Source organism: Schistocerca serialis, chromosome 9 (assembly GCF_023864345.2).
Source record: "Schistocerca serialis cubense isolate TAMUIC-IGC-003099 chromosome 9, iqSchSeri2.2, whole genome shotgun sequence".
Lineage (NCBI taxonomy): Eukaryota > Metazoa > Arthropoda > Insecta > Orthoptera > Acrididae > Schistocerca > Schistocerca serialis.
This window is the reverse complement of record NC_064646.1, coordinates 49,328,732-49,342,020: the sequence shown is the minus strand read 5'-3', so window position 1 is coordinate 49,342,020 and position 13,289 is coordinate 49,328,732. Positions and strand designations below refer to the sequence as shown.

The 13,289-nt window shown below is 48.0% G+C and overlaps 1 protein-coding gene across 2 annotated transcripts in view; it reads right to left on the bottom strand.

Moving 5' to 3' along the window:
• The window catches only part of LOC126419179 (organic cation transporter protein), a 489,944-nt gene that overhangs the window by 56,312 nt on the left and 420,343 nt on the right, over nucleotides 1–13,289 (bottom strand). For both annotated transcript variants that reach the window (XM_050086308.1, XM_050086309.1), the window contains exon 5: nucleotides 5,954–6,108. In XM_050086308.1, coding sequence (XP_049942265.1) covers nucleotides 5,954–6,108 — 155 coding nt within the window. The remainder of the gene's footprint in view (nucleotides 1–5,953; nucleotides 6,109–13,289) is intronic.

Genomic DNA, 13,289 nt, shown 5'->3' with positions numbered 1-13,289 from the left:
AACAAACAGAGATGGAGTTTTGTGTGCGGCCAAGCAGATGGGTACAGTCAAGAGGCAGCGCAGTTGTACCAAAACAAGTAACCTCACAGACACCAACCACATCACACAACTCTTTAAACCCTTTTTGGTCGTTTGTGAGATAATGTGTCCTTTCAGACAGACAAAGCTGCAGGGAGGTAGGGGCTGTGCGTACACCAGATATGGAGGACGGTTGTACAGGATGTTTAGATGAACCCTAGTACAAGCTCCAGCCAAGTGGCCTACCAACACGGTGTAAACCAAAGTATGACTGTGTGTATCCTGCATGACAATCGCTACTGTCCATATTAACTGCAATGAATGCAGAGATTATTAGCAGCAGATTTCCCTCTATCATAACAATGTTATCGATTTTTTTGCACCAGGCCATCAGAATTACCAGATTTCTGTTGTCATTCCTCTTTACCAGAAATGGCACCATCAGTCTATACACTCGACATCAGTGGGCTACAGAGAATCCTCGGAGACCGGTTGAGGCACCTCATCAGCATCGGTTCAGCATCGATGTGTGGGCAGGGATTCTTGGCGAACCCTTATTTGGACCGGTTATTATTCCGAATGCCTTGATAGAGCACCATACCTAGACTTCCTGTGGAATGCTCTGCCTGGGTTGCTCGAGAATGTGTCTTTGGCAATACGCTAGGTTATGCGGTTTCTGCATGCCCGTGTATCACCCCGCTTTCGCATTACAGTTCGTCGACATCTCACCAACATCTTCCCCGGATGTTTGATAGGATTTGTAGGCCCTGTAACAGGGCCTGTTACGTCACCGGACTTACACCCTGGGTTTTTAACTCTGGGAGCATCTGAAAAGATTTCTGGACACTGTATATAAATAATTCTTTTACCACGATTCCTTATTACATCTTTATTATACCTCGATACTGATGTACCACAATGATTATCATTTATATTATCGTTGCCTTCTGAAGAATCATCATTGCTTTTAATGCTAGAAATGCTTTGTGGTAGGTTAGTATATCGCGTGCCTGGAACGTAATATGGGGACAGACTACTAGTCTGCCACCTTAGCCGACTTTGCCTCGTATTGCATAATACACAAGCAAAACTTTGAACCTCAGTTTCTCAAAAACTTTTGAGAAGTGCATCCCATTTTGAGTACCGTCACCTATCAGCTGGTATATCTCTCGCCGCCGTCCCCCACCTCAATCAACAACATTAGCGCCTAACTAAACTGTAGAATGAAAAAAGCTTTCAACGTATTTGTTTTTAAAATGATGAAAGACAAATGATATTTAGCTTTTTTACGTGTTTTATTAAACCATGAAATAAGGAGTTAGTGCTACCTGCAAATTCTCCTCAGAAAACAAAGCCAATTATCCAGATTGAGAACAGATAGTCGTCACAAAACATGGTCGCTCTCTCTCTCTCTCTCTCTCTCTCTCTCTCTCTCTCTCTCTCTCTCTCTCTCTCTCTCACCACCAATCTTGTACACGATGACACTTGCGTCATCCACACCCTGATCCTCCATTTAAAATTAAAAAAGTTAAAATGTGGTGTAGTGGACTTCAGTTTAGAACATTTGATTCTTTACTTCTGAACTGGCAGAAACTGGAGGACTTTAGGCTGCCGCTGCTTTGAGCACGACCACTGCCATAAATAATAATAATAATAATAATAATAATAATAATACTGTGTAAGCTCTACAATAATCTAGCAGCCATTATACAGTTACATTGTGTGCTGCTGTCCATTATTTCGTTTATTTATTACAAGGTGAGAAACGAAGAAGTTTGTCTACTGCGGGAACTATCAACAATTCGGCCAAAGCATTTAATGACGTGTATGTCTGAATTTTACTATCATAAACGCCTGCTATAGGGTACAGAGTGTGTGTGAAGTGGATGGAACTTGAGGAAGCAGATGGTCGTACATTTCCTCCTGAAGTTTTAACCTGTAACATTTGAAATTTTCCCAGCGAATCAACTGTTCAAAGAGATTTCGGGCTTTCAGCTGGTCGTCATAAACTTCATTGCCCGATATTTCGGCTGGACAACTGCCAGCCATCTTCAGGTGAGCCGAACGAGGACTGACGAAGACGCTCTCTACTCCAGCTTACACAGTGTGCTGATGCTACTGCCACGCACACGTTGCAGTCACGGAGACAGAAGGGCCACACCACCCAGCGGCAGCGCCCTCGCTGGTGGAACTGCAGTACTCAGCTGCCGTCGGTATTGTTGCTGGCCGCAGCTATCTAAGTCTTCTGGCGTCTTCGCTTGAACAAATTCAAGATGGCGAGGATTCTTAATAATATTTATGTGAGAGTGGTTTTTAGTCCGCTTTCTAACATTTCGGATTTGCTGGGATCGGTGAAGGACGATTTGTTACTGCAGAAGGCAGGAATTACAAAATTCTGTGTCAATGTGGTATGGCCTATATATGACAGATAACACACACAGTGGAAGACCGTTGTACATAACATCAACGTTGCACTCGCCTACTGCAACCCAGTAAGTCCGCAGTTGCGGAACATTTTATTTCTAACGGACATTCAATGGAGAACGACAAAGCTTCGATTATGGCCACAGCAACAACTTTTTGGGAATCCATTATCAAAGAATCCGTTGAAATATGCATTGTGGGAAATCTAATGCGCCGTGACAGTGGTTACCAATCGAATAACGCGTGGAATCCCATCATCTCAGAAATTCGCTCGAGACGAAGACACCAGAAGACTTCGATAGTTGCCGCGAGCGACAATACCGACAGCAGCTGAGTACTGCAGTTCCACCAGCGAGGGCGCTGTCACCGGGCGGTTTGGCCCTTCTGTCTGCACGACTGCAATGCATGCGCAGCAGTACTATCAGCGCAGTATATAAGCTGGAGCGGAGAGAGTCTTCGTGAAATGCATCCGTGACTACCACCGTGCCGACTGGCATGCCTACCGGGGTACCCTCTCTACCCAGGTCAACAGCCACCCCCTCACCTACCGCCACCCTGATGATATTACCCATGCCGCCTCCTTTCTCCAACAGACCTTGTCTGAGGCCGTGGAGGCCCACGTCCCTTCCGTCGCCATCCACCCCCACTGTCCTACTTTACCCCCACAAGCCGTCCTCCTCCTCCATAAATCCGCCGTCTCCAACATGCCTTCCTTCACACGCGTGACCCGGACACACTACGACGCCACCGGCAACTACGACGACACATCAGGAACTTGCTCGTGGCTAAGAAACGCCGGGACCCGCGACAGACATGCACCCGTTTAAATGCTATCCTTGCTATCAACTCTTCGAAGTACTTGTCAGCCTTCCGCCACCTTACCAGATCTAATCCCCCCCCCCTACTACCCTCTCCTTCATGATAATCAACCCTTCCCGGACAACCTTAGTGAGGTCAATCACTTTGCCTCCTACCTCTCCGATGTATTTTCCATCCCCGACGATCCCTAGTTCGATTACTCCCTTGTCCCGGATGTCCGCGATCGAACTGACCCCTCTGTCCCTCCCCTCGCCCCTGGTTTCCAGTACTTGGACAACATTGCACACACAGAACTCAATGCCCCCATCACTACACAGGATCTCATCGCTACACTACGCATGAAACGCAACACCGGTCCCAGTCACGATCGTGTCACCTGTCGCCACCTCCGTGAAGCTCCTGCCTCTTTCCTCTCCGCCCTGGCCAGGCTGTACAATGTAGTCCTGTCTACTGGCTACTACCCCAACCTGTGGAAAACCTCCCGAATCCTGATGTTCCTTAAACCCGGTAAACTGCCATCTGCCGTCTCCTCCTACCGTCCCATCAGCCTTACCTCGGTCTTCAGGAAGGTCCTGGAATCTATCCTCACCCGACGCATCCAACAGCATCTCCACCAGCACCGCCTCCTTCCCGTCACCCAGTGTGGCTTTCGGCCGTCCTTCTCTTCCGACGACCTCCTCCTTCACCTCACTCATCTCCTTTCCGAACAGCTTAATTCCCGTCGCTCCACCATCTTCCTCTCCCTGGACCTCTAACGTGCCTATGACCGCGTATGGCATTCCGGTCTCCTCTTCAAGCTCCAAACCTTCGCACTTCCCATTAACTACATCCGTCTGATCGGGTCCTTTCTTTCCCACTGTCCTTCCTACGTCACCATCCATAACACGGATTCCTACACTTTCTTCCCCTCCGCCAGTGTGCCCCGAGCTTTCGTCCTCTCCCCTCTTCTGTACCTTTTCTATACGGCGGACTTGCCGCCGCCGCCTTCACCCCCCATCCACCTTCTCCAGTACGCCTATGACACCGCCTTCCTTGCCCTCGCCCCCACCCTGCAGTGTTCCCAACACCTTCTCCAGTCCCATCTTGACCGATTCACCATCTGGTGCAACCAGTGGTTGCTTAAGGTAAATCCTTCCAAAACCCAGGCGATCATTGTAGGCAAAACCATCCCTTCCTTCCGCCTCCTCAACTTCTGTATCACCGTCTATGGCCGTCCTATCGCCCTCACCCCCACCCTTAAGTACCTTGGCGTCACCCTCGACCGTCGCCTCTCCCGGACCCCCCACCTCTGGACAATCCGAGCCGAGGCACGATCCCGACTCCGTCTCCTCGAGCTCCTTTCTCGCTGTATTTGGAGTCTGGACCCCTCCACCATCCTCCACACCTATAAATCCCTCATCCGCCCTATCCTCTGCTATGCCCACCCTGCCTGGATCTCCGCTCGTCCTACCTTTTACAAATCCCTTCAAATCCTAGAACGCCATGCTGTCCGCCTCACCTATCACATCCGTCTCCCCTCCCCCACGCAGATCCTGTACGACCTTATTTCGTTCCCCCACCTCCTCCTTCTCCTCCAATGGGTACGGATCCTGTACACCTCCCATAAACTAGATCCTCCTCACCCGCTGGTCTCTCCCCTCCTCTCCCGCCCCCGTCCGATGCCGCGCCTGTATTTCCACGTCCCACCTGCTCTCCATCTCTCCGCCCTCCTTACCCTCTCCCAAGGTGGCTTCCACCAGCTCCCCCTCCCTAATGATGCCCTCCTCCCCTCCATCTACCCCTCCTACCAACTTTGATCCTCCCTCCCTCTTCCCTTGTTTTTTCCTATGGGCACCCTCTCTCCCTTCTCTCCCCCTTCCCTCCCTTCTCCCTTTCCCCCCCTCCTCCCCCAGGCTTCTCCTACCCCCATACCTTCATTCCTCCCACCACCTCCTCTGCCATTGGCATCTCTGTTCTCCCCTCTCCGTCCCCCACCACCTTCTTCCCCTCTCGGCAAGTCCCCGGACTCGCACATGTCGAGTGGACATTCGGGCGCCAGAGATCGTCGCCATCAGTTTCTCGTGTGTGTGTCGTCGTGTTTGTGGTTTAGTGTTTTTCACTGCCACGCTCCTTCATTCACTTGTATCGTCCCGGTCGTCAGTGTTTGTGTGCAGTGCTGACAGTTTTTTTGTGTTTTTCGTCGAGTGTGAACGGCTTTGTGGTTTTAATTTTTGTGACTACTGTTTTTAACCACCCCTCTGTTACTTTCTGTCTTCATTGTCTCTTTTATTGTAATGCTTGTGGCTGAAGAGCAGAGTAGATTTATCCGGTGCCAGCCCACCTTTGTATGAGGCGAAAAATCACAATAAAGAAGATGATAAAAAAATCTCTTTGATGTTTTAACCTCCTCACATTGTGTCACATGTTAATGCTAGCATTAAAAAATTATTACTAAGTTACATAATCAGTAATACAGTCTTATGAAATAGAAATAACACTAATCATGTTTTAAGAATAATTTAGCTTTGTGACCAAAGCACAATTGAACCCTTTTGCTTTTACCCCCCAGAAAATTTCATTTTACCCGTTGGGGGGGTGTTAATTTACCCTCATGTCGTGGACTACTGTTCTAGAACAACATTCCCTTGTTGATGCAAGTCAGGCAAGGTAGGCAAAACGTGCAGTTTGCGGCACTTGAGCTGGTGCTACTCACGCAGGGTGAAGCCGCAGTTGAAGCAGCCGGCGCCCGCCATGCCGATGAGCAGGCGCGCCGCCACGAACACCCAGTAGTAGGCCAGCAGCCCGGACAGCGGGCCCACCACGATGTAGATCAGGAAGGACAGCGTCAGGCTCGTCTTGCGGCCCGCCCTGCAAATGGCCGACGGTCACCGCCCCGTCACCTTCTAAAGGGTACACACGTCGACCCTGTACCGGGCAGGTCGAATCTGCCACTGCGGTATTTGACCACAGGCGTACATTAAAAAGTTAGTAAGGAAATAAACCACAACAGTCTCCACTGACAATCATGATTTTATTTCAATGCACGATGCGTTTGAGGCCTGGTGATTCATCTCCTGGTGCTCGGACAGTCTACATCGATTATTTTTCCTGATTTAGGTTAATTCTGGTCCGGTAACATTACAATGGTATATTACAAAGTGGGCACATTATGAATATAAGTTTACAAATCCAATGTGAATCGAAAAATCTCTCTCTCTAGTACTGAACACATGGTTCTTGAAGCATTGTATGAGTATTCATGTTTATGTACATACATATACTAATGTTCTACAGTACATTTTGTAAAAGCAAGTCAAAACAACCCAATAGACTAGCTACAGCAATAACATAAGTTTGCCGCCGACCAAGTACTGATCAATAAAAGTCTGCACCATTCCGAACAATGGAGAGAAGAGGAATAGAAGAGGATGAGCAAGAGCGGCGAGACAGAGGCGTTTGGTAACAGAGATGTGGGGTGCGGGGACTGCTACAGGATGGAACTGGCTCGTGTCCCTAGAAGGTGTCGTACATCGAGTCCGGCTGCCTATTAAAGTTCAGACAGCCGAAATATGGCAGTTAGCTTCAATAAAAGGAGGAGCAACTTATAACATTTAGCTTCAAGCTCCATCTCGTTTTTGTGTACGCAAATGGATGTGGACACACACACTCGTCTTAAGTATGTCTCAAAAGTCATATGCCACGCACACTTCCACATAGCATAGTCTTCAACGGACACTACCTCGGAGTGAACAACTAGCAACAGCGCAGACCCAACATACACCTGCCGGCCGCGGTGGACTAGTGGTTCTAGGCGCTTCAGTCTGGAACCGCGGGGCTGCTACGGTCGCAGGTTCGAATCCTGCCTCGGGCATGGATGTGTGTGATGTCCTTAGGTTAGTTAGGTTTAAGTAGTTCTAAGTTCTAGGGGACTGATGACCACAGCAGTTGAGTCCCATAGTGCTCAAAGCCATTTGAACCAACATACACCTTTAATACACTGTTAAGCGAACACAGTATGCCAGTGTGCTTAGTAAGATGTTGGTTCACCTTTGCAATGCAATACAGTAGCCGTTCTGCACGGCGTGAATTTGACAAGCCCTTAGTAGCTTTCCGGAGGTATGTAGCGCCAGATGTCTCCACACACGTCTTGCAATTCTCGTAAACACCGAGCAGGTGGACTGTGGGTAGTGTGTGGATGACCGATGGTGTCCCAGATGTGCCCCATCGGACCAGGTCAGGCAAATTTGGTAGCCAAGACATCAACCCAAGTCCTCCAGGATGCTCCTCAAAGCACAGTAGCATGATTCTGGCGTTGTGACTCGGATAAGTATCCTTGTGGACGATACCATCTCTGTAAGGTGGGACATCAAGCATGAAGCGACGCATGTGGTCCGTAACAACTCTCTCTCTCTCTCTCTCTCTCTCTCTCTCTCTCTCTCTCTCTCTCTCTCTCTCTCTCTCTCTCTCTCTCTCTCTCTCTCTCTCTCTCTCTCTCTCTCACACACACACACACACACACACACACACACACACACACACACACACACACACACACATATATATATATATCCATCCCACGGAAGCCCAGGTGAATGTACCTCGTACCATGATACCACCAATATTGGCCTCTCTCTCACACACATCCCACGGAAGCCCAGGTGAATGTACCTCGTACCATGATACCACCAATATTGGCCTGTGTCCGTGGTGAGGTGCATCTACCGAGCAGCCGTTTTTCTAGATGATGGAGTTTCTGCACACGACCATAGAGCTGGTGGAACAAGAAACGTGATTCATCCGACAAGGTCAGATCTCTATGATCCCGCGTCCGCTGCAAGTGTAACTGGTAATATCGTTGGGAACGTAAATGGCCGTCCGCTATGAAGCCCCGTACTCAACGAAGTGCGTTGAAAAGTATGCCCGAAGCGCTTGACTCTGCATGAGCATTGCACTCTCTCGTCACACTTCCACAGATCGCCTCGTACTGCTTCATACAATGGACGAGTCTCCATTTTCCACGTTCTCTGTTGAGGTGTCGACGGGCACACCTTGTTATGTACTCGTGGTCTCACTATCCTTCAACCGGTTTCCATACGCTCACGACAGTCGCAAACGAACAGTATCGCTATTTCCGAGATGCTTGTTCCCAGCCGTCAAAGCCGCTTTCGTCAGCGGACTTCCCCATTTACGGGCACTATTGTCGCCAGAGTGATTCCCCGTCCGTCCCTGCTCTATGTTTGTACTTCCCTTACCGCGGCACGAGCCGGCGACGCCACCATTTGTCAATGTTTAGGCTCTCACTGTACACACTTACTAGGAGAATGTGTCCATCCCAATTCGTAGACCTGACAACGAGTTAAAGCTCCAAAGTGGCCAGTTGTGCTACATGAAGCATAGGGTGACCCAGAGCGTCAACATTTGACTAGGCACTAATTCGCGGAATAATGTAGGTAGAGAGGTAAAACTTGACATACATGCCCGAAATGACATGCAGTTATGGAGTGTTATTGAAAAGAAAAACAGATACAAAAGCCGACCAATAGATGGCGCTGAACAGCAACACGTCTGTGACGCCGCATGGGAACACCCACAAATGCAGAATTTGTGCTACCTAAGATCCTAGAACTGTGGTGGAAACCAAACTGCATGATGAGAGAGTCACGGTATGGTGTGGATTGACAGCTTCAACCACGATCGGACCCTTTTCCTCCGAGGAAACGCGGAGTGCTGCTTCTCAGGCTGACAAAGTGACGGGTGCGACGTACGCCAGTACATTGAGGGATCACATCAACCCTATCCTGGCTGATAAACACCTGCTGGAAGGTAGGACTTTCATGCAAGATGGCACTCCAACACATATTGCTATACGTGTGTGGAGGATCGCGTGCTGAGCCGCCACTTTCTCCGTGATTGGCCTCTCAGGTTCCCAGACCTCAATCCGTGTGACTTTACGAGGTTATGGAGTTATCTGAAGTCTACACCGACCGTCCGACCTCGTTAGGGATGCTAGAATACGACAACCGACGGCAGTTTGTAACCGTACCTACTAATCTGCTGTGCAGCGCTTGTTCACAAAATTGTCCCTCTATTTCATGTGGGGGTGTTGAATGATGGTCGACGTGTCGGGCATTTGCTATAAAGAATATCGTCTTTGCTAGAAATCAATTGTTATGCTAGTTATTGCTTTTGTATCGTATGAGGCGCCATGTGCACTTTTTTGGTTTCAATGAAACCCCATGTCATTTCAAGCATATGCGTGTGTTTTTACCTCTCTACCTACATTATTGCGTAAGTATTTGAATTTTCAAATGTCAACGTACTTTTGGGTCACCCTGTACCTATTTCAGTGAAACAGCCGGTTGGAAATTATGTCTTCCTTTGAATTTATCAAGGCTATTTACTTCTGGTTTCAACCAGTTGCCTGTTCCAAGTAGTATGTCAGCATTTTTACTGTAAGTGAAGGCGACTAATTCTGGAATCTTATTATTCATGATTCCGCTATTAAGTAATGCGAAATAAAAATTTCCCTGTGTAAATAGCGATGACGACGTACGCCTTGTCCCGAATACGGCACGTACAGGGAGTGATCAAAAATACGGAAACACCGCAAGAAACGCATCCTTGAACAGTAATGCAGGTTGTACTGTGTTTGACCACCTCTGCAATGCCCTCAGTGAGTTGCAAGTGTTAGCCGTGGGCAGTGGCCAGGAAAGTGCTCTGTGTAGTTGTGAGTGTATTACGTCCGGGCTAAGTTATTCGAGCCTGGGAGAATCGTTGGTGCCCCTGAACCAGGTAGTCGAAGCGTTCGCTGTTTCAAGAGGTACCGTATCTAAGATTTGTTACGCATACCGGCAAAGACAGATCATCCGCTAATTCACAATGAGGACGAAAATGTATTCTGACTAATCGCAAGCTATGGTTATGGACGAGGATTGTGACGGAAAGTAATAACTACAGCTGCAAACGTGACTGCAGAAGCGAACGTCGCACTTGCGAACCTTGTCAGTACGGAAACTGAAAGGGAGTACGTAACTAGGGACTTGCAGGGGGTATTGCAATTCCAAAACCAGTCACCAATAATGCAAGTGTGCTCAACAGGAAAACATGGTACCGAAGCCATAAAACCTGCTCTAGGAAGCAATGAAGAGTGTCCTTTGGTCGGATGAGTGTTGTTTCACACTGTTTCCAACTTGTGGTCGAGTGTGCGCCCAAGAGTGAAACGTGATGACCTGGGCGGCCGCGTCGCGGTGTTCCGTGGGCCCCCACGGTTATTATGCGATGTTGCACTGCTGCCAAGGATTTTGTGACCATTTTCATTGATCATGTCCATCCCACGATACAATGTTTGCTCTCCAGTGGTTATTCTATATTACAAGGCGTCAGGACCGCTGTTCACACAGCTCGCATCATCAAGGGCTGGTTTTGTGAGTACGAGGATGAACTGCCACATCCTCCCTGACCACCACAATCACCGTACCTCAATATTATTGAGCCTTTGTGGTGTGTTTTGAAGGGAAGTGTGCGTACTCACTATCCACCTCCAACATTTTCAGATGAGCGTACCACATTTTGCGGGAAGAATGCTGTAAGATTCCCCTGAATACCTTAGTAGCTATATTTATTCATTCAGAGACGATTGGCAGCAATTTTGAAAGCCAACAGCTTTCCTACACCATATTAAGCATGGTAGTTTGAGCGCGCGTGTGCGCTCGTTTCCATGTTTTTGTTCATCCCCCCCCCCCCCAGCCCCCCCCCCCAATTGATCATTAGGTCTATGGATGGATCTGTTTGTAAACGATGAAACTGCTTTGAGCAGGCAATACAACTTCTGTTAAGTTTGCAATGTAGGAGAGAGGCACTGGCTGAAGTGAAGTTCGTCTTGTGAGCCGTACCTGAATAGCAGAGACAATAGAGAACTTTCCTGCGAAAAGCAAAGGTCCCAGGTTCGATTTCCGATCAGCACAGTTTTATCCGCCAGCAGTTTCTCTCTTCTCCATGTACAAACAAGACCTGTGGCGGCTTGGGGAGACGAAACAGTTTTACAGAGTAGAGTGATTTTAGTGGACCCTGCAAAAGCCTCTATTTTATACAGCTAGTGTGGCCATTTGTGCTTCGTGTGAGGATTCAGAAACAACAGATGGAAACAGAAAAAACGATTCGGCGTGCTAGAAAACACGAAGGAACTGAGAAATCTGGAGGTCGGAAAAGATATCCGCTCGACGAGTCGGCATCTATGGACTGCATCACTGCGGAATGCACAGCATACAGCAATTCTGCAACCCAGTTGGCACAGATGTACAGCCAAGTGACACATTTGGCGGACGAGGACAGTCTTCTACATCTACAAAGATACTCCGCAAGCCACCGTACGGTGTCTGGTGGAGGGTATCGTGAACCACTGCTAGTCATTTCCTTTCCTGTTCCACTCGCAAACAGAGCGAGGAGGAGGAGAAAGAATAATAATAATAATAATAATAATAATAATAATAATAATAGTAATAGTAATAATAATAAGAAGAAGAAGAAGAAACAAACTACTGTCTTTATGCCTCCGTATGAGGCCTAATTTCTCGTATCTTATCTTCGTGGTCCTTACGCGCAACGAATGTTTGCGACAGCAGAACCGTTTGTTAGTCGGCTTTAAGTGTCGGTTCTCTACATTTTCTCAACTGTGTTTCCCGAAAGCAACGTCGCCTTCCCTCCAGGGATTCCGATTTGAGATCCCGAAACATCTCCGTAACACTTACTCGTTGATCGAACGAACCGGTAACAAATCTAGCAGCCCGCCTCTGAATTGTTTCGATGTCTTCCGTCAATCTGACCTGGTACGGATTCCAAACACTCGAGCAGTGCTGAAGAACAGGTCGCATTGCTGACGTCCTACATGCGGCCTCCTGTACAGATGAACCACACTTACCTGCAATTCTCCCAATAAACCGATGTCGACCGTTCGCCTTTCCTGCCACAGTTCTCACGTGCTCCTTCCATCTCACACCGCTTTGCAACGTTACGCCCAGATATTTAAATGACGTGACTGTGTCAAGCAGTACACTACTAATGCTGTAACCGAACATTACAGGTTTATTCTTCCTACCCATCAGCGTTAACTTACATTTTTCCACATTTAGAGCAGGCTGCAATTCATCACACCCATTAGAAAATTTATGTAAGTCGCCTTGTATCTTCCTACAGTTACTCAACTTTGACACCTTACCGTACAGACACGCCACCATCAGCGAACAACCGCAGACTGCTGTCCACCCCGTCGGCCAGATCATTTGTGTGCACAGAGAACAACAGCGGCGGCCCTGTCACACTGCCCTGGGGCACACCTCACGATAGCCTTGTCTCTGGTGAACATTCGCCGTCGAGGACAACATACTGGGTTCTATTATTTTAGAAGTCTTCGAGCCACTCACACATCTGTGAACTTATTCCATAAGCTCGTACCTTCGCTAACAGCCTGCAATGGGGAACCGTGTCACATGCTTTCATGGAATCTGGCTGTTGCCCTTCATCCATAGTTCTCAGTATATCATGTAAGGAAAGAGCAAGCTGAATTTCACACGAGAGATACTTTCTAAAAGCATGCTGATTCGTGGACATAAACTTCTCAGTCTCAAGAAAGTTTATTGTATTCGAAGTGAGAATATTTCCAAGGAATCTGCAGCAAACAGAAGTTAGGGATATTGGTTTGTAATTTTGCGGGTCCGTTTTTTTTTTTACCATTTTTATCTACTGGAGTCACCGGTGCTTTTTTCCCAGTCGCTTGGGACTTTGTGTTGGGCGAGAGATCCACGATAAATGCTAGCTAGGTAGGTGTCCAGTGCCGCAGAATTGGGATTCCACTCGGACGTGATGATTTATTTGCTTTCGTATCTTTCAGTTGTTTCTCTACGACAGGGATGCTTGTTAGTATGTCGTCCATACGGAAGTCTGCCCCATGGTCAAATGATGGTCTGTTTGTACGATTCTTCTGCGTGAACGGTTTCTTGAACGTGAATTTGAAACTTCGGCTTTCGGTTTGCTATCTTCAACTGCCACAACAG